Source organism: Parus major, chromosome 8 (assembly GCF_001522545.3).
Source record: "Parus major isolate Abel chromosome 8, Parus_major1.1, whole genome shotgun sequence".
Classification (NCBI taxonomy): domain Eukaryota; kingdom Metazoa; phylum Chordata; class Aves; order Passeriformes; family Paridae; genus Parus; species Parus major.
In genome coordinates this window covers 3,143,444-3,168,572 of record NC_031777.1, presented here as the reverse complement: position 1 = coordinate 3,168,572, position 25,129 = coordinate 3,143,444, and the positions used below count along the sequence as shown (strand labels likewise).

Genomic DNA, 25,129 nt, shown 5'->3' with positions numbered 1-25,129 from the left:
GAAAAACAACAGTTTCCAGTCTTCAGTGATGTCGGATGTGGCAGGAGGCAGGGATGTACCAAGAAGGGGATTTTTTTCAAGCTTTACTTAACTGATATTAGCATTTGAAGGCACATAAGGCCTGACCTTTAATCCTATGTGTAGACTTGCTGATCTGCTTACTTGAATGCCTCATTGTAGTGCTGCAGAATGAAGGGGTTGCATCAGACCTGAGAGAAATCTTCTGTCACCAGAACTCGCCTATTTAGGTGTGTGGCTGCATGAGCCCATCCCACTTGTAACATCTGCAAACTCAGAGCTTTCAGATGCACCTCCCTGATCTCTTCTCTAGCTCCTGTCTGAAGTTGCATTCATCAGTGAGTGATCATTCATCTCCAAAGCTCCAGCCTGGCTGTATGAGCTGACAGAGAGTAGCTCCACAGTTAGAAAGGACAGACCTAACCTGCGATCTTTCCCAAAAGTTTCAGTGTTCCTAGTTACACATGGACTCCTTGCAATTCACTTCTAGAGTGATTCAAACTATGGTGCTTAATTAGTTTCATGGGGCTTTAGTGAAAGAGGTTGGTGGGTTTTATTACATTCACTTGAAAAGTTGGAGCCAAGAGGTAAAATGAAAACCGAAGATGAAGAGTACCAGAAAGCAGAACAGGGTTTGTGAGGCGACCAAGTGTGCATGTGATACTGTGCAAAGTCCCAAAGAGTCTTCTGTCTAAACTGGTAACATACTTCAGAATAAATTTTGAAGTCACAGCTGTTGTGAGAGGCTCCAAAGATATCAGCCATGCAGGAGGGTGAGCTGAGAAATAATTTAAATAGGTGGGACTGACGCACCAGAGCTGCTCTGAGGTCTTTGTTGCCGTGAGTTTTCTGGGAACACGCGTTCTGCATCTGTGTAGTTTGCAGCTTGCAGAAGAGAGCGCTTGGTCAGGCTTGCAGGGGCGGTGGGGCTGTGCCCCAGCTGCCATTCAAAAGGACACCAATACAAACACAAAATATTATCACTGTGGTGTTCTCTGGGGGTGATTGGCAGCTCCAGACACCGGCATGGTGTGTCACTCTGCCAGCAGCCTGTGGAAAGCTGTTCTGACGTAGCCAACCCACTTGGCAACAGAGCCATGGCTGGCTCCCAGTGCCTGATGACTCAGTTAAGTCCTGGAGTTGTTATTGCAGTGGAAGAAGTCGTTCTGTTCTTTAATTCCTTTGTGCAGCCCATGGATCAATTGGATGGTATCCTGCCAAGGCCTGTAGTTAGTAGAAATTATAACACAAAGATCTTTTGAGGCTGGGCAAGTCGTGACTGCAGATTCTGCGTTGGAGCCGACAGCCCAGGAGGGTTTTCTTTTGCCATCAGAAAGTTTACCAGCAGTTCCAAATACAGCTTGCTTGGTTATTGCTCAGTGCAGCAGCTGGAGGCACTCTCCCTGCCAGCCCACCCACATGAGCAGGACAGGGCATGCATGTCTTCATCCTTTTCTCCCCCTGCTGATTTATCACGTGCTTTCCTTACCCAGGAGACCAGATCCCCAGAGATCTCATCTTCCCATTTCTGTTGCACACTCATACCAGGAGCTCATGGCTTCATCCCTCTCGCTCCTCTACTCTCTGTCAGGTTTGTCGTGCTTAAACAGGGATAGGGCTCATGTGCTGCTGTTTGGGAAGCCAAGGTCAAAGCAGGAGCAGCAGCGGTTTTATTTTACATCTGGTTTGGTTTTTGGTTAGACACCGTGATAAATGTGAGTTGCAGTTATGCCAGAAATCTACCTGGAGGGTTCATGTCTGTAAAATGGACTAATACAGAGTTGGTTGTGCTCCAGGAGTTTGCACAAATGCACTTTCACTTCACAGAGTTTATGGTGGATCCCCTTCATTATGCTTACACTTTAAGTAGAGTTTGGGGCAATTTTGAGACACACAGCATTGGTTATCGCTCCCACAAACTGAGTTGTGTCAGAGAAGTAACAGTATGGAGCCTGATTCTGCATCTCAGTTCCCTGAATTATTTTACCTGACATTAAAGGTACACAGGCGCACTTCTTCATTATTCAGAGCAGTAGGAGCCATGCAGCCCTCTCCTTTTTCTTGCTTAAAGGTTGCCTGTTTCAAGCACTTTCCTGAATGGTCACAAAAATCCTAATGCAATGTGAGGTTGAGCAAGGCACTGAAAGCCATCTTCCAGGTCTGGCTCTAGAAGCTGACACATCCCTTGCAATGCAGAGGCAAAGCTGTGGGAAGAGAGCATGAAGATGCTGCAGTGCTTTTGATAAAAAGGGGGCACATGCAGGATCTGCAAGGAGGAAAATAAGCTGGGAGGGGTTCCTCAGTCCAGGTTTAATGCTGGTGTTTGGGCTGGCTCTCCCTGGAAGAGGTTGAGGATTCGCTGGCCTCTAGTGGTGATGCTGGGGAGAAGCCACGAGAAGCAGCTGGGTTATCTCTGCGTGTTCCTAGGTGTGCTAAAAGGCAGGTAGTGTTACAAAACATTTCGGGTGTGAACACTCACTTTGCTCCTGAAACAGTTAAAGGAAGTCCTGGACTCCGCTGTAGGAAGTGCCTTGATTTTTGCAATGTCTGTTTTAGACCCCTAGGACTTGAGGTATCTACAGCGTCTACATTGAGAATGGATGATTTTTAATTATTGCAAGCAAATTGTACAGAACCAGAGTGCGAGATAAAAATGAAACTTAATCTTACAAAGCAACCAGAACTTTATCAAAACTTTGCAAAGAGATGAATCATAGAATCCTAGAATGGGTTGGGTTGGAAGGAGTCCTGTTAGTAGTGACAGGTACAATGTCATATGCAGCTCAGTCATGAGAGACTTGATTTTAAAATAAATTTCAATAGACCAGGACTGTTGGGTTATGGTTTGGCTCTGTGGTTTTTGGGGGGATTGTTTGGGGTTCTTTTCAAGTATGAGTTTTTATTGCTGTAATGTCTGTGGCTAAATGAAAATGCACAATTTCATCAAGTAGGTTTTCCACCAAAAGGTGCTAGTAAGCCCTTCTCAATTAAATGCCCATCCCTTTGAATTTTTCCTTCCCTTCTTCAAGCCTGCCTTCCTTGATCTCTGTCTTCCTTCCTATATCTCTCTATCCTTAGTCTCAAATAATCCACTTTATTAAGATTTAGAGTACATTCGGGGCCATACCCCTTTGAACCATGGTTTTGAGGAGGGAGTGGAAGAAAGATTAAGTTTTCATAAGAGCTCTTGGTCTTTTCAATATATTTCAGCCTTTGACAAAGACATTTATACTCATCTCTGGTATTGCCATTTTTTAAGTCATAAGTAAATAAATATTCATAGCACATGGGTGGCTCCCAGGATTTCCATTTTGCCTTTTAAAATGCTGAAACAGGCCCCACTAAGCACAGAGCTCAGTTTTGGTTCAGATCTCACTGCAGAGCTGTGAAAGCAAAGAAGGTGGTTAATGCCACGTGCTAACAACGTCGCGGTTTTCTGTTCCAGATGTGAAAGGACCACCCACCCACAGACTGTCCTGTGGCCAGTCCCCCTACACTGAGATGACAACATGGGAGAGGAAATACTGCATCCTGACAGACAGCCAGCTGGTGCTGCTCAACAGGGAGAAGGAGGTGAGACAAGCCCACAAGTCTCAGTGTTTGGCCTTTATTGGTAAAAGGACAAGGCAGCTTTCCTCATCTCCCCTTTGTTTCACTCATGAATCCTTTGAAACATGTGCAAGGGGGAAGAGGGAATTTAAAAAGAAATTCTTTGCTGCAAGAATGATGAGATACTGAAACAGGCTGCCCAGGGAGGTTGTGGGTGCCCCATCCTTGTAGGTGTTCAAGGCCAAGTTGGGTAAGGCCTTGAGTAACGTGGTCTAGTGGGAGTTGTCCCTGCCCATGGCAGGGGTTTGGGACTAGGTGATCTTTAAGTTTCTTTCCAACCCCTTACCATTCTATAAAAAAGGGGAGCTAAGCAATCCTGTGTGTGAATGGATGGATGGGTAACTGTGTACAGAGTTATAATCCAGCTGGCCCAGATGCTGGTGGCATAGAAAAGGTGACAGCAGCCAGAGTGCAGAGTTCTGCAGCCTGTGTGTGTCTGCAACTATTTTTGTTCGTCTTCCTATTTTACTATTTCTTTTAATGGTAGTTAAAGCCACCACAGGTGTGTAAACCTGCATCTTTATGTCAGTGCAGGCAAAAAGGTAGAAAAGTGAAGGCTTTTTATCCACAAGTTTTAGTCTAACACCATAGTCTCCTATATTTGGGGATGACCCGAATTTTTGTGGTTTTTCTTGATTCTTTTGAAGCTTCTGTATATGGCTGTTGCAGACTGAGAATGAGACCTCTTTCTGGTGTAGAACAAAATATTAGTCAGCTGTGCTCAGGTTTATTTGCAATGAAATATTGCCTTGCTTAGGGAGAGTGGGAGGAAATGGTTTAGAGAAGGACTTGAGTTATTAGAAGGGAACAGCATTAATGCTGATGCGTGGGAGAGGTGATCAAACACAGGCAAAATGGAAGGCCCATTTAATTGTATTTGTTTACTATGTAATTCCTTTTCTAGTCTGACAGGACTGACACCTGAGGAATTGAAGTATACACTGAAGAAACTTAAGGAGATGTGAGAATCATTTCTAAAACAGTGCTGTACCAGCATAGATGGACCAAAAAGATGCATCTCATTAAAGAAATGTAATTGAAAACAAGACAGGCTCCTATCACAAATAGTTACCTGAAGGTGGTAATCATGCACTTAGGGGTTCTTATTTCTCCTACCACAGACAGCTGAAAGCATTTTGCTGGGGTAAGAGGAGTATTTTGACTAGATCCTGAAGAGTCAATGTGGGGAGTCCGATGTATCACATCATTATATTCTATATTTAAATACATTGGTTTTTGTCAGAAGCTGAGGAAATTCAGTATAACCCCAAGAAAGCAAGCAGTAGTGTAAATTCTTGCAGTGTGTTCTCAAAGGAATCTTCCTGCACTACCACAGTGAGAAATAGCTTGTTTTGGGAAATGCTGCATGCAGATGGGCCAAGCAGACGTGCCTTTGGTGCAGGTGTGACTCCGCATGCTGATAATGGGATTTGTTTCAGAAGCCTGTAGCTGGAGTCAGATTTGCCATTCTGATTTTCAAGTAATTTGTGACTACTGTGAAATGAAAGGAAAAAGGGAGCTCCTTGCAGAGCCATGAGTGCTCAGTAGGAAAATAAGAGGTTGGTTTAGTCTGGCTTCTAAGTCTGTACACACAGCAGTGTGCAGAAGTCCCTTACACAAAGACACAACGTATAGGACTGCCAGTCAGGAGAGAGACACGGGGCTGATACTCTGGATTTACACCTTCTCCCAATTTTTCTGAACTAGGAGTATCCCTTTGTAGCCTTCCTGAGAAAGGGGAGGGGAGGCAATGCAGTTAAATTTTTCTTGGCAAGTCGTTGAGAGTTGAAAGATGCTCCATGAAATGTGATCTAGAAACAGGAGTGCACAAAGGCCTAAGGCAGCAGTGGGGGTGAGATGCTTGTTGAGAGCATAATGATGGAAAAGTCTGTACAAGGGGAATCATAAAAAGCTCCTGGGTGGGACCACTGGCACAGTGACCAAAGCAAAGACCAGGTGAACAAAGAAGAGGGAGGTTATTTTAAAAAAACTGTAAAAATTATGTTCAGAGTAAAATTATTGGGAAGGTGATGCTGGAGGAAGCGTTCTGCTGACTCAAACTGGGCAGTAGGGAAGAGGAGCAGGAGATTCCTGCTGTGAACACTGTCATTACTGATAGAGTGAGTAGGTCAGAATTCCTTTGGGGAGCTGAAAAGGAACTTAGAAACAATGTTCAGGACAGAAGGACACCCACCAGTGAGCGAGAGGGTGTGGGGGAGGAAGGAAGAGATGGCAACAGCAGGGTGCCCTTGCTGCAGCCCAGAGGGAGCATTTGCATCATCATAAGGCTGACATAACTTGAAAGGTGTAAGTCTGAAACCTCTCATTTTATTCTCTGTCCATCTGCTTTGTTACTTCATGGAATAAAATCCGAGAAGCTTGGCCTGTGTGAGTCTGGAAGGGAACAGAAATGGGTGTTTATACTACTTTGTAAAATCCTTCTGCAAGTATGTGTGTCCAAGTCAGAAAGTGAAAAACATATGTAAAATGTAAACAGGTAAATGGAAGAGTTCTCCATGGTTTCCTTTTTTCAGTTAGTGCTGCTAAAATAGAGCATTATGAATTGCAGATTTTTAAGACCAGTGGAACACTACAGAAATAAGCAGTGTAGTAGAGAAAACTCATTTCTCATAGTGTCCCACCACTATGAATTTATTGTCAAGGCAGTTTGATTGAAGTATATGCAAGAAAAATTTTGTGCCGAGCAAGAGTAGGTTGAAAATCAGAGACATTTTGAAGTGCAACTTGATCCAAAAATATCTGTAATTACTTAGACAAGAATAGTCTGGCAGAATCACCTTGTGTAGTGTAGGAAAACATTAATTACTTGACACCTTGTCAACTTCATAGAATGAGAATAGGTGAGACTGAAGAGTGAAAATTATTAATGAAAGGAAGAGATCAATGCCCAGAAAGTAAGTAGAAAGAAAATTAACCCCTTTAGGAACATGAGAGATGACTTAGCAAATAAGGAGTCCTGAGTGATAGGAGATGTGCAATTATTACAGCATATCCCAGTGTGATAATATTTAACAGCATTTTCCAAGACAAGGAGAACAGGTATAGATAGATGTCCATCCAAATCAGGTGTTTTTTCTACAAGGAAGAGTTTTCCCTGTCAGGAAGGTGTGGATGTTTCCATCTGCTCTGGGAAACCTGTTCCATCGGGTGGGAGGAGCTGTGAAGGTACAGTAGAGGTGTCTGTAAAATCAGAGCCATTTAAAACAGGGAAAAAGGGAATGAGGAGTGGTTCCAGACAGACAACACCGTGCACAGCACTTCCACTTGGAGGGATGTGACAAATGGCTGCACCTGGCTTTGGGCTGCTTTTTAGCTAGGCTTTGTCAGCAACTTGGCTGCAATCCTGCTGAATGTTTTAGTCTTGTGTTCACTTGGAAATGAAGATGAACAACACTTTTCACTGTGTTAGATTCTTCCTTTTCCCTCCCTGCACCCAAACCTCATCTCTCTTCATGGATTTAGAGGTGGTTTTAATCAAGGGCAAAGGATAGCAAAGACCTGCAATCACTGTGACAACTGGTGCTGGTGACAGGGGCCAGCAGCAGCACACCTGGGATGTATTTTCCTGCTCTTCCCTCTCCTGTGACTGACACCAGTAGTGGTATGACAGTGGTGATCCCAAGGGAAAACAGCAGGAGCAAACACTGCTGTGTGGGGCCCTGGGGGAAGCTCTTCCCAGATCTCACTGCCTTCCCCAAAGGATTTGTGATGTTGGGGGTCTTAGAGCAAACATGTTTCACCTGTAAAAAACAGTTTATCAAAGCTGAACCCAGCCAAAAGATAAGATTTGCCTCAATTCCCAAGCAAACTAAATTATTTAATTTCCAAAGGCCCAGAGAAATGTTTGCTGTCAACATTTTTAAAGTGGATTTCCATGTCAAAACCTTTCTGAAGGAAGGTAAAAATTAAAATTAATTATTTAACTGTTTTTCTGACATGATTCCAAACTTCCTGACTGTTAGATCAGAAGAGTCTGCAAATTCTCAAGTTTATCTTGAACCACTCTTTCCAATCTTGAAAAATCTTACCTGCTATGAAGATTTTTTTTTTCCACCTGCATTTTTTTAAAAGAGACTATCTTAGTTTGCCTTTAAGAGCCATTAAATGCTTGGAAAGCTCTTACTCTTACTTCTTCTGAAATCCCCTCATCATCAAACTGCTAGAAATCCCCAATACAGACTTTTTATACTTAAAAAGTATGTTCATTGGCAGGTGAGCTGGGATGCTGTTTGAGGATTTAGAGCCTGAGCTCTGAACACACCCTCATTAAATTGTGGAATTTGTCATGGAAATGTGACCTGTGATGAAAATTGCTAAGATTGCTAAAATGATCAGCTTGTGGACTGTCCCTATGTACCTTTTTATCACAGAGTTAACACTGCTCAGATCCCAGTCCTGAGCCAGCAGCTTCAGGATATCAGCTCAGTGTCAGAGAATTCCCAGGATGGTGAAGTCTCAACAGAGAAAGAAGAGGATAAAGCTGGATGGGGAAAAAAAAAAAGCTGAAAGGCTGAATCACCATTAGAGTCCTGACTCTGCAAGGCTGTGTCATTCTCCTCAGTGCTTTGCTGAGCTACTTGCTGGAGTGGTGGGGGCTTGAGGAGTGTTAGGAAGGTTGTAGATGTCTGCTTTGGTCTTCACATGCTATTTATTTCTGCACTTCTTGTGTTTTGGTGCCTCCCCATCCATGAGTCCATTTATCTGACCACAGAGCACTTTATACAACTGTTTAAAACATGTCCAGTCCCAAGAGATGCAGAGCTGCTGACCAGGCTCATTTTACATGTTCACAGAGCTGTATTTTGTTTAGAGCAGGCTGGTCTCACGCTGTACCTGTATTTGTGACTCTCACAAATCCAGTGGTTCACCAATTCTGAGCTTAGTTAGTACCTGACCATGCCAAGATCTGCTGGACCATGGCCATGAGCGTGCTGCTCAGGGCTCTTAACCTTTGGAGGAGGCTCTCTGCAGCCTGGGGACCGCGCCTTTGTCCACCAAGTTTTATTTCTGCAAAGTTTTGGATGGAATTTTGTGCTAAAGCCACAAATTCCAAATTATGCTCGAGAGCTATCAGCAGATGAATAGAAAACGAAATCCCCTATCAAGATGACATATTACCAGCGTGGTTTGGGGGGGAGTTAACAGCTGTTGGCATGTTGTTTGTCCTGCAGGTACCTACAGAAGGGGTCCAGGAGCCGCAGGATGCCTCCCGCGGGCGCTGCCTGCGCCGCACTGTCAGCGTCCCCTCCGAGGGCCAGTTCCCCGAGTACCCAGCAGAGGGGGCCGCCCAACTAGGTAAGAGAACCTCGGCCACGAGAAAACAAGAAATCAGCTGAGCTTCGAGCTCTCACAGGGCAGCGCCCTGCCAGAGCATCCCGGCTGGGTGGGTACCACCGCGGGATGTGGAGGTCGTGCAGCCCAGGCGTTGCCTCCAGCAAAACCAGGGCTTTTCCAATTAGCAGGGAGATGGTTATGGAATGCTGGAGGAACGTGGCTCATGGGGAGCTTGGTAGCCGTTTTTTTAAACTCGCCAGGCAGCCCTGGCATTGAAAGGTGAGAGCTGCTGGATGCGGGTCAGTAGGAATGCAGCCCTTGCAGATGGCTCTAAGTGGTTCCCACTGGTTTAGAACTGTTAGGTGGTTATGTTTTACCTCACCTCTGGAATTTCCTTTGCTTCATATTTTCACAACAAGCACTGAGTAACAGGTTTTTCTCTAGCTTACCTCATGCCTGTTCAGGGTGCAGTTCCTAAAAGAAGCAGCCATTTGCCTGCTGTTGGCTATAATTATCCATGTTGAAATTTACACAAAGCAAAAGAAAAGATTGGTATTAAAAATGACAGACAAAAGCTGTGTTGCAGTGGTTCCCCAAGTCCAGGTTTGGCCCAGTTCCCTTTCCACACCACCTGTGGCTGCATAAAGAGCACCACTCCAGCTCTTCCCAGAAAAGAAGGAAGAGGCAGCAACCACACACAACCAAGCTCTTCTTTCTCTTCCTTCAAGCTTTCCTTCACATAGGCTGGTGAGACTTAGGAGCAGTTCTTCTCTGGTTCAGCTGTGCAAAATGTCACTCCTGGGAGAGGGAGCTATGAGGCATAAACATGCATCTGTAAATAGTAAAGCAGCCTTGATAATTGCTATCAAAGGTTAAGAGCAGATAAGGTATTTTTCATTTCACAGCCTCAGATGGGATTTTTTTTTTTTACTAAGAATTTTATTTTGCAAGTATACTTCACACAAGTAAGGAAAATCCCACTCTTGTAGATAGTTAATTAACACATTCAACTGTATTGCTTATTTATTTGTACCTGTCAATAGCACTGTTTAACTTTTCCTTATTTGAGGAAGGCAGATAAGATTCTTTTTTTTATTTCTTAGATTCCAGATTGGAAGTCTGAAAATAAAAAAGGCAAAGTTGGTTATTTAGGAGGAAAAACTGCAAAATACTTTAAGATGAGTGACATGAAAAGAGCCCTGACTGGATTTGTTTGTGGCGTTTCAAATGCACCTCTAAATGATCATCTTGTTTTGCCATATGAATAAATGTTCATTCTTGTTTGGAGCTAAACCTGGTATTAATCATGTTTACATATTGTTGTTAGCAAAATACTTACCCCAGGTATATGGTTAGTGAGGTGAATGAAGAATTGTATTGCAGCCAGTCTGCACTAGGCAATGAATGTTATTTATAGCTTCACAAGCTAGAAAGACTTTTAAAAATCTAAGATTTAAATGCCTTCTTCTATGCCATGTGCAAAAAATGAGTAGATTTTCTAGACTTCACTGAGTATCTCAATAGCTGGAAATCCCAGTGTAATGTTTATAAATGGAACCTTATAACATTCTTGATTTTTTTTTTTTTGAAGGCCATAGAGAATGGATGACTCTGCTTTTTGGTATCTGCCTTGCTGTGTTATTTTGCTTCAGTTTTAGATGCAAGTGGCATCTTGTAGTGTGTTATTTGATATATGCCTGACAAGAATATATTAAAAGTACAGGATATCTCCATGGTCTTCTCCCTGTGAGAGCTACAACTGTAGTGAATGCAGATGTCACAGAGTGTGTAGGCAAAGCAATTGGGCATGCAGTGGAAAGGGAAAAATTGAGCAATGCCCTTTCTGTGAGTGTGGATGAGAGTGAGGGGGAGGGAAGGTCATATATAATCTCAGAATGCAGTGCCCTAGGCAGTTCCCTTGTTCTCACATCCTGGTTAAAAATGTCTCTTGTCATGATTACAGAATTCCTGCTAATGAAAAAAGTGGGTTGGTAGCAAGCAGTGGGAATAGCTTTATGACAAGATGCTGAGCCAGAGGACACATTAGTGAAGGGAACCACTGCACATCTATACAGAGGAAGAAACAGATGGTGGCAGCCAGGACATATCACAAGCAGTACAGATAACAACTGCACTAAAATAGCTTTGGAATGGACACCAAACGCTGAAAGGCGCAGCAGAGGCAGCTACAGGATCTGGTAGAGAAATTGCTATGCAGAGCTGATAAAGAGTATCAAGCTTGTCCTAGGGAAGCATGTGGATAACATGGCAACTGCAGGCCTTGCATCTGACAGTGATATCTGAAATTATTCCTTGCAGAAGAGCTCCTTAGGAATGACTCTAGTGCAGAGTGAAGTGAAGACACAGCAATAGCGTTTGCTCTTTTCCCTAAGTAAAGTTGCCATACCTCTCTTGTAATTTATTAATTAATAGATTTATTTATTAAAAAGGATAAAGGGGAGAGAATGGGGCTCTTTTTATTTTTTTTCATTTGTAGCAATAAAGTTATAATTTGTATGAGAATCTTTTTGTTAATGGAGCAAATGGAGCAGTGCCTGTTCTTCAAGGGCTTTGCATAATCAGCACCCTTTCTGCAGATTTCTGTGGCATTCTTTACAGAATTATGCACACATCCGTGCAGCACCATTCCTAGGAAGTGTGTGGGAGAAAAACTACCCACATTACATCTGAGAAATTGAAGCAAGAGATGTGTAGCTCCCCAGAGTTCAGCATTAAGTCAAGTGTGCTTCACCCAAGGGCTGCTGAAGTCGTTCTCCCCGTATCTTTCATTTTTCACCCTTGCTGCAGGGTTGGCTCAGCTGTTTGGGAGGCAGCTGCTGCACCACCATGGTTACAGTCCCATGGACTAAGATAGACACCAATTTCCACATACTTCAGTACAGCAAGCCGTAATTTGTGATGGTTCAGCAGCTGCCAGAAGAGCAGCTGAGCCATCCCTTCTGTGCAGGCAGAAACCACTGTGGTCACCCTCAAACGAGGGCCAGAGGGGCAGAGGCAGAAAAAAACCTCACAAGATAGAAAGTGACTTGTTTAAACACTGAAAACTAATACAATCATTTAAAAACTGTAACTCCAGAGACACTCAGCATATGCTGCTAGCTTAGCAGCTTGCCCTCTGCTTGCTGTCAGTGGAGAGGTTGTTGCTAATGCTGAGATTCTTAATTCCTGTCTGGAAGATCCACTGTACACTAAGTTGTGTCAGCAAGCCATCCATTAAATATATGCCATAAAATTTCCTTGGTGCATAATCCCTATCATTGTAGTAATGCCTCTGTGAGTGAACAGGCACACTCTAAATATGTCATTTACTTGCTGGGATTTCATCTTGGCAGCACTTACTCAGAGGAGCCTCCATTCAGGAAGGCTAAAAATGTAGCTGTAATTTCTTCCTAACTCCAGCTCAACAGCCTCTAACCTTCTCTCAAATGTTATTTGCAGTGGGCCAATTCTGTTACAAAATGGGGTGCAGGCCCTGAAGACCAGCACCTAAATGTCACAGGAAGAGGAACTCAAGCTGGCCCATCTCTATTTTGCCTCTGTTTCTGCTTCAGATCCTGCTCTTTTTCTAACAGGTGTATTTTTTCCTGTTAGGGAGATTACATCCTTTTAAGGGATCATTGTTTATTATAGTGTGTTGGAATTAGCCCATTCATACAGTAAAAGCATGACTCAGATTTCCACCATTCATGCTGTTTGACAGGCTAGTAGCAGTTACCACTTCCTTTCCCAAAATAATTGTCTTCTCTCTTGCTCTGCTTCCTTCTTGCCACCTGCTCACTCTAAATGAGTTGTTAAGGAGACTACACAGCAAAAGTTTGGATTCTGGCAGCTTTGTGGCATTAATAAGAGGGGGTTTTTGCCTGCATATGTGAAAATACCAGGAGGAATTGAAAGTGAGGAAAGGCTTTGGGGTTTGGTTTTTGTTGCTGATGGGTATTTTTTAATTTTAAAGTATTGGGAAAGAGCATTATCAGAGTGTTTGAGATCCTCTGATGCTTAGAAAGGCTAGTGGTGATGCAAATAAGTCTTCTTTTTATATTTGGAGGTGAAATCATCCAAGAAGCAAAGTTAGACTGTTTCACTTGTTGAAACAAGTTAACCCAGCTTTCTCTCAGTCTGAAAGTGCCTCTCTTGGAAAAAGATTGCTGAAAGGAGGTCAGAGGTGAAGATGCTCCTTGAAAATTTTACTTTTGTCCTCACCCTGAGTCCACTAGCATTGGGAATGAAGCACTGTTCTGTTTTGAGGCCAGGCCCAAATTGCATTGCTACCAGGTGAGCAGTTAGCTGGGCAGCAATCCTGCCTCTGTCCTCTTCTAAAATTCCAGAGGCTTTGGAATCAGAGTGAGAAATAGAAGATGAGTTAAGCAGCATCTGGTTTCATTTGTGTGTACCTCTTAGAACAGATCCTGCAAGTCTCTGCTGAGCCCTCCTGCCTGGGGAGGATTGCTCCAATACCCAGCCCATGCTCTTCCTTCAGGTAAAAACCTGGCAGGAGAGAACACACAAGAGCTAAAGAGATTCCTGGGGTGATTTTAATAACTGCTGTTTCTAAGACAAAGTTGTTTACAACTAAAACTATTAAAGCTGAGCTTTGCTTTCTGTATATTCCAGCTGGAATGAGTATTTGTGATGAAAGAAAAAACAGATACACTCTCTGCTCACCACATAATTAATATCCTTGTACAGTAAGAGCTAGGATAAATACCTGGAAAGGGTTACTAGTTTTAGAGGTGGGGAGAGGGAGACAGTTTGTTTTGGAAGAAAAAAGATTGTTTGTGACCTGCTCAATGGAAGAATCTGCAATGCACCAGTCTTTACACTGAGTAAAGATTTTTATGTTCATCTTAGGAGATATGCAGGAATTTGATGTAAAGTCCTGCAACTTCTAAGAAAACTATGTGCCAGCAAAAGGGCTGTCCTTCAGCTTCCACCACTCAGCTTGGCCTACAAAGAATATCTGTTAGAAATTAGGGATGAAACTTCCCAGCTCCCTGTATCTCCTCTGTAGGGGTTTATGATGTGTCTAGATGAAGTAATTTCCCCAGTAGCACTGTCTGCTTTTTCACCCTGCTGCCATGTGCAAAATACCCACCTACTGTCAATTGTTATGTATGGCAGGGATACAAAACAGGGCTTGGGTTTTTTTGGCAGACTGAGGGGTGTGTTTGGCAGTATCTCTGGCAGGAAGGTGGATTCAGATGTGCTGACTTGACATGTTTGCAGCTCTCTGGGTTTGCCCCACCTGGGCTTGCACGAGCGTGTTTCTGTGTACCTGTGAGAGATTCCCATCCTCCTCTCTGCAGACCCAGGAGAATCAGATGCCTTGCTGCCAGTTCCCTTTATCATGTAATTTAGCAAGTCTCAGTGAGTGGTTGGGGATTTTCTTTTTCTTTTTCACCTGTGCTTTGTACCACAAGCCTCAATTGCAGTGCCTCCAGCAGCTGCAAGGTGATGCTGGACTGAGGTCAGGACAGGGAGCACGGCTCTGCACCCTGTGGGACGTGACACCACACAGTGTTTCCACAGGCTGCAGGTGATCCCATGCATTTTGAGCCCCATGGCTCCATTTTCTGCTCCCCTTCAGCCCAGAACTTCTGCCAGAGCTGCCAGGGCCCATGCGTGGGAGCTTTAGCATGCTGGGATCTGAAGCCTGTGGCTCATGTTATTACACAAACAAGGGTTTGCTGACTACTACAGCCTTTGCCTGCTTCACTGCCTGGTGCCTTGGGTCACAATCTCTTACTGCTCTGACTTGAGTAGTAGGGAGTGTAACTTTGCCAAGATCAATTGAAATTCTAAAACTTTTAAGTCTTTAGATGACATTGTTTACCCATCGTGTTCTATCCCAAAATGTAAATGCATGCAAACCATGAGTTGCCTTTTAAAAAAACCTCCTGTGGAATCCAGCTGCTCTTGGACAACTTTACAGGCTACAAAGTGAAACATCTACTGTGTGAAAAGTGCCCTGCTATCTTTTGCATCCACAAAAGAGGTTAGGAAACTTTTGGAAAAGCCCTGAAGTAATCTGAAATTTGGACAATGTACAGTGCAATTTGCCTGCCTTGGAAGGATGAAGAGTTTAGACAACTCAGCTTGAAATTAAAGCTGACTCCAGGGAGGCTAGATGTAACAAACAGGATGCCTGCATCTCAGTGACATTCCCCTGGGCAATTGGAGTTATTTGTATACAGAAAATTGCCAAGCTGCTATCTTTCTTCTTCTTTAACGCAAGCGAAGCCAAAGGATTTTGGTTTGTTCTGAATGCTGCTGAAACTTTATTCCCTTGCACGCAGATCATCTGTGCTAAAAGCTGAGTTTCATCATGAAGCAAATTTTATCTGTTTAGATCTTAAACCTTTTTAGGGCAGAGATAAGGGGAAAGAACACATAATCTCAGCCTTCTAATATTGACACATAATCCATTAGGGCTTTTTTTTTACCCCCTTGGAAATGTATATTACATCCCTGCCCACTGCTTCCAGAGCACATACACAAAAAAAAATCACTTTAGTGATTTTTAAATGTTATATTGAGAGCATAAAGAACACTTTGTAAGGGAGAGCATGTTATGCAATGTAGTAATTTCTAAGAGCTGGTGGCTCTTGGGCCATCTGGGGCAGATTTGTTGCCTGTGTTCAAACCAAACCTTGGTTTGTTATAAAGGGCCCTGTGATTTTCCTTTGTTTTCTCAAGAACACCAATAAAAAAATATTTATTAAATTATTTAGAGAAATCTACCTTAAATCATACATGAACTCACTGTGGATTGTTCAGTTTGGTAGCTTTTCTTTTCTAGTTGTTTATCTTGTAGCAAAAAGTAATTACACTTCACCCAACCATGTATACTTACCTTTTTTCCATCAGTAACGACTGGCTTAGCACTCAATGGAAAATTAGCCTTTCTTCCTACTGCCTGAATTTCCTTGTCTTGTCTAGAGTTAATTTGAACTGTTGAGCTAAACTTAAATGTACTGATCTGGCTCAGGGTTTGGTATTTATTTACAGAATTAGATCAGTTTATGGTTTTAGTAAAAATTGAAACCCGAAAATGCAAGTATTTATGAGATTGGATTAGGTGCATCGAGTTTGAAGTCTCTATGAAATTAAATGTCCAAAGCTGTCTCTGCTGTGCAGGGATGTGCACATTCCTTCCTCCCTGCCCTCCCACCCTCCTTGGTGCTGCTGCTGTCACTTGCCAGGGAAATGGATTTGGGTTCACACAGCGAAGTCACGCTCACATCCTTGTTGTGTTGATGGGCTGGCTTTGAATCTGACCTGGGAGATGTTCCAAATTACCCCCAGCAGCAGCCTGGAGTTAGAGGAGCTTGGGTGTGATACAGAGCTGCTCTCTGTGCTGGCTTTGATGGAGCCAGTGCTCTTGCAGTAGGAGTGGAGGCACGGCCCAAGCACGTCCTGGGGATTTTATTAACCTGCCACCCTTTGTCAGTGATCCCTCTTTCATGCCACAGGGGGAGGAAAGAATTAGAACTGTGATTTTTATCTGCAAAATGGACAAAAACGTTTCAGCAGCTCAGCAGAGAGAGATAATTTACTTAAAGGAAAAACAATAAAGCTACAGAGGAAAACTGGGCTATTGAACTCCACTGGAGTTCATCAGGAACTCTTCTACCAGGCACCTCTGTGCTGCAAACTAATCCTGGATTCCCAAATGCAGCCTCAGAGCTGGAGAGGACTGTGCATTCTAGCAGTGATTAGTGCCCATTAAGGTACAATTGGTGTCCAGTAAAGTGCTTTTATTATTATTAAGACTAATAATTCTTGATGCATGTTTGAGGCTGCTTGATCTCCTGCATCACCCAGTGAAGAATGGAAGGGTTTTTCTGCTTAATATTTTTCTCTCAGTTGAAATTGTAAATAATTCCTTGACGTTTCAGTGAGCTGGATACAGTTTAGGATCTGACCATTGAAAATTCCAGTCATCTCACTTGTTCCTCCTCACCAGTGTCCTGTGGCATGGACAAGCTAAAGCAGCAGCAGAGAAGTCCTGTTATTTGAACAGAAATCACATAATATTATCAGGGGGCTCTAATAATTTTTATTCAATGTCACAGCCTTTTGAAAACAACTTTTATCCCTAGACTTTGCAAATTGCATTTTGAATTTCTGAATCTGGGTAGATTTCTAGAATCAATCCAAGTGCTTGTATAATCTGGCTTTCTCACCCCTAATTTATTTATTAATTGCCCCCATTCACTCTTTCTACCTAAGTCTTTAGCAGATGTCTTTGCTTGAGTCAGACAGATTTTTGAGCATTTCAGAAATCTTTTTTGAGGTCAATACATCATGCTGTAGGATTGATAAAAATAGATACCCGGACTGATTCCTGCATCACTAAAAATGGCTTCTTTGGGAGAAATAGGCAGATTATGGCCGTATATCAGAGCTGAATCTAAAGTTTTAACCCTTCTGTTAGAACCTGATTTTAAAAACAGAGGATTCCTAAATGATGGGGAAAGAAAAAGCAAAATGTGGAAACAAATCCAGACAAATTACAAATAAATAGATAAATAATTCTAATAATTTTTAAAAAACGAAAGAAAGCAAGAAGCCAGGGTTTGCCCATAAAAGCACAAGAACCCTTTGAAGAGATGTACAGGCTAACTTTCATGTCCCAGTCCTTAATTTTTCCATCTTTTCTCTGGTGCCCTGTGGTACACATGAGTTGTGTGATGTTGCTCCACCCTCTGGAGAGATGCTTTTCTGTGGTGCTGCAGATGCTGCTGGAACAGAGCTCTGGAATGAGGAGTGCTGTGTAATTACCAGAGCATTCATGGGCAGGGGCAGCCACAGAGAGATCATGGGCACTTATAATGCTCTTGCTGCTTTCTGCAGAGTCTGGCTCCATCATGATCCCAAGTTTTCCCAGTAATTGGGCATTTCCAAGCAGCAGGTCAAACTAATCTGTCCTTTGGAGGGGCTGTATATTTTATTTAACTGCTGTTAGTGACAGATTTTAGGGGGAGAATGCCTTTTTTTTGGAGCTTCTCTTCTGTTCCAGTGCTACCTTTGGTGCAGGATCCCTGGGTGTAGTTTAGTGATTGGCTTTAGAGGGCAAGGGAGCACTAACAATTTTTTATAATTTATTTTACAGTCAGTAATGTTTAAGCACACTTTGAGTTAGTTTCTTTCCCAAGGGCTAGGCTTGCTTTTCCTGCAGATTTTCCACCTGACCCCTGGCAGGAGGCAGGGTGACCAAAGCTACTGTTTCTTCCAGGAGAAGCACTGGGGGTGTGGGAAATTGTTACCTGAGACACAATGTGCAGAAGCTTGTTTCAAGTGACCCTGCAAGAAAAAAGGTAGTGGAAAAAGGGAGTGAATCAGAGGAGAGTATTGTATTGCAGACAAATGGCAAAATTAGAAAAATATTAGGAAAAAAAATTGAAGAAAATTAAACAGAACACTTGCTCTTGACAACAGCAAAAGGTAGGAGGGAGCATGCAGCCCCTCAGATCTTGGTGAGCAATTTTAGCTTGTTTAGCAACAGGCTGAACAACTTCACATTCTTCTTGTGTGTGTGTGTTTGTGTGTGTTTGTGTGCTCTGGTGCCCCTGGCTGGCAGGTGGGACCTGCTGGAGGGCAGACCATGGGCTTTTAAACGTGACACACTCTTCTGTCAGGGTGTCACAGCATGTAAAGGGACGATATGGTGGCAGCAACAACAAAACTGTGTAGGGTTTGGCTTCTGTGCCTTAAAGAGCTATAAATAAATAAAAATGCTGTGCCTGGAAGTTCAGCTCTTGGCACTTCTAAAATAAAATTAAAAAAAAAAAAAAGTCAGAGCTCAGGAAAAGGTAATTGGTATCAGACTTCACAGTTTCATTCCCAAAACTACAGATCTCTGAATATAAAAACAAAAATAATATAAAGACCAAAATAAAAGGCAGTGCAAAAAACAAAGAGGGGGAGGGAAGTTCATTGTTTGTTTAAGTGACTCTTGGGGCTTTTTTGGTGCTGTGTATTTCCTAAGCTGTAGAAGCATTTGAAGTGGGGAAACATCTTCAAAGGAAGTGCAGTTTTTCAGACACATTCAGAAGTAGCTGCTGGTCCAGCTCATGAGATGTTTTCATGTAAACTGGCAGATCCTTGCACTATGGACAGCGTCTGCAGTGATATCGCCCTCTTAAGTTTCCCTGTAGCCGCTTTTAGCCTGGGAGTCAGCTGCTTGAAATCCCTGACTTTTCTCAGCATCAGCCGGGATTTCACAGGAGTGCCTCCTCCTGCCCACACCCCTTCCACCCCACCCCGAGTGCCTGCGCTGCCTCGGCTCGCCGCCCTCCCTCGGGACAGGGGAGAATGGAGCGTGTGTTCATCGTGTCGCTGTTTTCGGGGAGCATCCCCTGCGCTGGGAGGGCGGGCGGCTCTCGGAGGGCGGCTCTCTCTCAGCCCCAGCCGAGGAGCTGAACTGGGAGGCTCGGACGGCTCCGGCTCTGGCTTTTCTGCATTCCTGGCCGGCCGGCAGAGGAGAGGAGAGAGCGGAGGCTCGGCTGCCTTCCCGCTCGGCATCCTGGCAGGACCATGGTGGAGCTGCTAGGATTCCCAGAGGATGCAGTGCACAGGTGAGACACATCCCTCCTGCCGTGATTCCTGCCGTGATCCCTGCTTTGATTCCTGCCGTGATTCCGGGGTTCTGGAAGGCACAGAGGTGTTCTGCTGACTCAAAGCAGCTAGAAACTTGCTGGGGTTTTATCCGTGTTGCATGTGTCTATCAACTCTTTTATTCATCAATGCAGCTTTATGCAAAGGTCTTTAAAGAGATGATTACATTGGTACTTTTCTGCTCGCTGGTACGGAAATTAAATATTAATATTAGAACAACATGTAGATGCAAAGGTGGAGAACAGGCTTTTGTAAACAGCTTTCAGAGCTAGAAATCTATTTTATTTTAGAAATCTATTTTATTGCCATTTAAGCCATGAGGTTTATTTTTCTCCCTCTCACTGAAAGCCCTTGCCTAAGTCAGTACATTTTAAAATGACATTGGATTTCTAGATAAGGCCAGCCATCATCATTCAAGGGCACACTGTGGGAATATTTGTCAATGTTTACCTGTGATGTTTCCAGCATAGGAAGGATGTTGCCAACCTTGCTTCCTGTCCTCCAGAAAGTGATGGTAAATTAAAGCAGTTCAGGGAATCCTACAGGTTGCACATAAAAATCAAGATTTGGTTTTCTTCCAATATAAAAGACACACTGCCTTAGCAATGCCACTTGCTTTTCCAGCAGCTTCTGTCCTAAAATGTATTAAGTGATAGCAAGCTAGAGAGCATTTAAGTTTCCTGCCTTTTGATACGGTTGAACATGTTCCAGTAGGTACAAAACCAATAAATGTTGTCTAAGAAACCGGAGAATGGAATCTCCTGAGTCAAATGTTTTCTACCTTGGAAACCTCCTTTAATAGGTGCTGATTACAACATCCTCCTTAGTCATTTTCCTCCTCATCCGTAGACAGGGTGAATATTAATTTACTAACTTGGAGAGACTGTTTTTGTTAGCCTGAACCAATGGGCTTGTTCTGCAGCTGCTTTTGAATTACATGATCAGAAAATGAAAACCTTCTGCCTTAGCTTTTTTTGGATAAACACCCGTTTCTTTGAAAAGCAAGCAAACTTTTGGCAAACTGTTCAGAAAAGTTCAAGGCACCACAATGCCTATCCCTTCCAAATTTCATTTAGGTGATTTTGGGGTGGTTACCACGAGGTTGCCTTTAGAATTTTCTGTCTCTTTTTGGGGCTCTTTCATACGATTAACATGCTAATAGGGTAGAGAATTTAGAGTACAATACCAGGGAGTTGTAGAAGGCAGATTTGAGCAGCAACTTATATTCCTGCAAATTCTTCATGTTGTGCCCAGCTTTATCTGATACTCTGTGGGTGATCACATTCTTTTTCTCTTCAAAATCTCTGGGGAGGGGGCGAGAAAAGTGTAATTGCAATGAATACTTGAGGTGACTTGTGTCAGAAAGATCTGTCATGGCTCTTTAAAGCTCATGGGAACAAATCAGCTTCATTTGTGCATAAGCAGGAAGAAGGGACATTCTGCTGCACTGAGCCTTAACCTTGCCATTTTCTGATATCTGGCAGTCAGTGTAATGTGTAATATTGGAAGTCAGAGAATTTGGGGATGCAGCAAATTACAGGGTGTGGATGGTGTTTGTAAATGGCAAGAGATCCATTTCCCAGCCTGTTAGAGGTATGTACCTTGTTCAAGCTTTAATTCTTCACAAAGGAAACACTTCCTTTTATCTAGATTTCTTGGCTAATTGGCATCAGACAGCACAAATGTTTTTAGGAGGGCTAATAATGGTGGGATTTGAAACTGTGCCAATGGCAAAAGGGAGACCTTATGATCCCTTTCCATTTTATTTTCTTCAGCTATGGGTGACTGCATCTGGTAAGGGGGAGGGAGGAAATCTGCATGGGAAGTCAGCAAGCAAATGATGTAACTACATGCAGAGCTCATGGTTTCAGCACTATCACCTCCACATGTGAAATTGTCTACAGGCTAGGAGTATATATGTTATGGATTTAATGGGAAACAATGGTGAAGTTATTGTGGTACACATGACTGCAAAAATTGGGTTGCAGAGTAATAGCTGCTTCCCTGAGCAGGTGGTGGCAGCTAGGAATGGCTGTGGTGAATCTGTGTGGAACCAGAGAATCATTAAGGTTGGAAATGATCTCCAAGATCATCAGCTCCGTTAACCTGGCACCTCCGAGGCCACCGCTAAACAATGTCCCTAAAAGCCACATGCACACTTTGTTTTAACACTTCCAGGTGTTAAAAACCTCCACCACTTTGCTGGGCAGCCTGTTCCAGTGCTTGACCACTGTTTCAGTGCAGAAATTTTTTCTGATGCATTCTTGACTAGCAGAACAGTTCTGATCCTTGGGCTGTGGGTCTGCTGTGGTAACACGTGATAATTGCATTTTTCTTCTCCTGCACCTGCAGTGTGCTCAGCAGGGACTTTAGGAGGGCAGTGTTGTGATGTGAACACCTGCCAGAGAAGTGAAACAGCTCTGCCAACACATTTCCTTAGAGTCAAGTCCCTGGGCAACCTTCAAAGGTGGCACCAACCACAAGCATTAAAACATCAACATCTGACCTAAAAAGTGGGGATTAAAACTATTTTTTCTATTTAGTTATCCATTTTCCTAATTGTTTTGATTCATTTTGGAGTGGGCTTCAGTCAGATTTCCAAGCTCAGTCTCATTGAAACTGTGACAGACAGGTCCTTTTTCTAGAATAGAATGTTGTAATTGTCTCCACATCTGTTTGGTTCCAGGGGTAATGGCTACAGAAAAATGCCAACTGTACAAAATAAAGCATAATTCTAATGCCAGCTTTCACAGCGTTCACCCTCTTAAAGCCCTGGCCTAATATGTCCCAAGGTCACTCCAAAATGTCAGCTGTATTTTCTCCAGGGAGACTCCCACCAGAGTGTCCAGGAGGAAGCTTTAAGATATTGCATCAGTCAGAAATTAAGCCTATGTCCACAAGATGGAGGACTTGGTATGTCCTTGTAAAAATTCCTTGAGCTGTGCAGTCTCTTCCCTTGCCGTGCTTGCTTGCTTCACCACCAAATCTGGTCCCTAATTTGGGAAGAGATTAAATAACCCCTCCATATGCTGCCTTTCTTGCACCGATCTCTGGAGTCTGGCAGGGCCCTGGGCTTTGGCAGTTGCTGTATTTTGGTGCTTCTGCAGAGATGAACAAAGTCTTCCTACAAACACAGGTGGAACTGAGCAGTAGGAGGGAGGGAGACCACATGATTCATGGGCAGGGGTAGGGAATCATATTGCTGGTCACAGCCACTCGTTCTCTGGAATGCTCCTGCTTTTCTGCTGCCTACCTGGTAAGTGCAAGCCGTGTGCTTTCGGGCTACTGCACGCTAAGAGCATTTTGGTGGTGGTTTTCTGTCTCCTTATGTGGTGTTAAAAGTGCAGGTAACATTTTTGTGTTGTTGTTGCCTGTGCCGGTCACGGAGGGTTCAGCTCACATCTGATGGTGTTGGCAAAGCTGCGGTTTCTTGATACATAAAGGGAGCAAGCAGTGACCTCAGGGTGGAGTAAAGCTCCCTGCTGGCACGGCACCCTCAACCCTGCTCTGCAGGAATCGCTGGTATTTGGCTTGTGCTGAAAGCAACAAGTTGAACTCGTTGTGGGAGTGCTAAGTAAGGCTGTTACCTGGAACCAAAATTATTAGGAAGAGGGTAAATAATGCTTAAGCTGATGGGGCAGTTCCTGTGTGATCTGGCCAGACTAAGTGTCATGGTCAGTAGATCATCACTTGATCGTGGTGAATGGCATCTCACAGCCATCCAAGCTTCCAAGTGTGGGTGTCAGGCATTCTGATGGAGCCAGAAGGTTGCAGACTGAATGATAAGATACTTACTTCATGTACTTACTTCACTCTCATATTTAGTTCTCTGTCACATGAACTGTTTTTCTCAAAATTCTAGTTCTCTGTTATCTATGTGATAATGTGGAGTCATAGAAGGACAAAAGACTCCAAACCAACCAGTACCCAATCGCCAGCCCTCTCTAACTTGTTCTTTCGTTTGTTTGCTTTTTGGAGATGTCATCCAAATGAGTCTAAATAAGAAAAATCATTCCTGGGTGTTTCCCAGCTCTGGTTGAGCCTGTATGCCCAAGGAACAACAGTAGGTCAGGAAGTAATAGTAGAGACCAACATGAATGGTGGAAGCATGCCAACAAAACTACCTTAATCAATTATTTTCACAAAATACAGCACTTGTGAAGACATGAATTGTGCAAACTCCGTGGCCTGCAAGGTGAGCAAGAAAAATTCTTGGGAAAAATGTCATCTTGTGAATGCCAGCATCAAAAATTAAGTACCCTTTACATTCTGCTCATTAAATATATGGCTGGGTGTATTCATACTTTAATGCAAGATGTCTGTTGACATGAGGCATATGGAAAGGCACTCCAGAGTGGATGGCTCTGTAAATAATGTCTTGGCCCTAATTTGGAATTAAATTGGCTTAATATTTTTGGAGTGGTCATTAATAGGTACTTACAAACTTGCCGTCCTGCTAGCAGTGTAACTTAGCTGAATCCCTTAGCTATTCTGAGGATACCAAGGAAGTTGGATTCAGTACAAAAATGTAATTAAGTTGGTGTGGAAGTGGGAAAGAATACCCCATGGTTGTTCATCAGTAAAGTTCTGAAAATCCATCAGTTGTGCCCAGCTGAATTACCTGTATTATTATAGAATAGAGAGCTTCAAGGTTTGTTATTTTTCTCACCTTCATTTTGAGCCTTTCTGTCCCTATTCATCTTTCCAGGCTGTCAGCAGGCACAGCTTTCACTGCCCCTGGATTCCTCTCTGCTCCAGAAACTATTATTTAGAAAATTCTTTTTTTCTGCCCCCCTCCTGAGTAACCACTGGTTAAGGTCTGACCTCAGCTGGGCTGGGAAGGCTGGTGGTGCTCACTCTGGAAAAGAGAAGAATTACCCAGCTAAGTGACAATATTACATCAGTGTGCAGAGGTTGTCATCTGCATCTGGATAAGAGCTGTTGAGAGAGAGTGTAGAGATCAGTGACTGTGCTAAAATCACTTCATTAAGCAATCTGAAAGGATAAAACACTAGAGGATAATGTGTATGTGTGGGCTGGCACTTCATCAGCATGGTTTCGCTTTCCACAATAAATGAACTGGATTGAAGAGAGGCTTGAGTGTCCTTCCATTTTATTTTATTTTTTTTCTGATTAAAAAGGGCTTTCTGTGTACTTTGCCATGCTCCAGTGGGGCTGTCCACATCTTCTTATGTCTGGCATAAATCTGCTATTGATTTACACTGCAGCAGAATTATTCTGCTCGTAGCTTGTTCATAGGATCATGTAACAGCACTACACGCTGCTTTGGCTTAGGTAGCTTAAGCCAAAAAAGTTACCCATGTTCCAAAATAACTGTGAATACTTCCATCATGATTTCCTAATACAGATTGCATTACTCAGCCTTGTCCACTGGGATCCTCTTGAACTAGATCACAGCTTGGTTAGGAGGCTGTTATATTGTGATGCTGCTCCTCAAAGCAAAATTACTTTCATTATAGGTAGGCATTTAAAATGATTTAATGAAGGAAACAGAGCCTTGTGCATATAGAATTGTCATTTTTAGGTGTCTGGGAAACTTACTTTCAAG

General features: G+C 43.2%; 1 protein-coding gene across 11 annotated transcripts in view; it reads left to right on the top strand.

The window, feature by feature from the left end:
- RASAL2 (RAS protein activator like 2) overlaps window positions 1-25,129 on the top strand; it is a 160,746-nt gene that overhangs the window by 77,467 nt on the left and 58,150 nt on the right. For 10 of the 11 annotated variants that reach the window (XM_015636564.3, XM_015636563.3, XM_015636562.3 and 7 more), the window contains exons 2-3: window positions 3,464-3,591; window positions 8,820-8,943. In XM_015636564.3, coding sequence (XP_015492050.1) covers window positions 3,464-3,591; window positions 8,820-8,943 — 252 coding nt within the window. Of the gene's footprint in view, window positions 1-3,463; window positions 3,592-8,819; window positions 8,944-19,420; window positions 19,521-25,129 lie in introns of those variants that run through there. The other variant, XM_015636571.2, reaches the window with a different exon arrangement.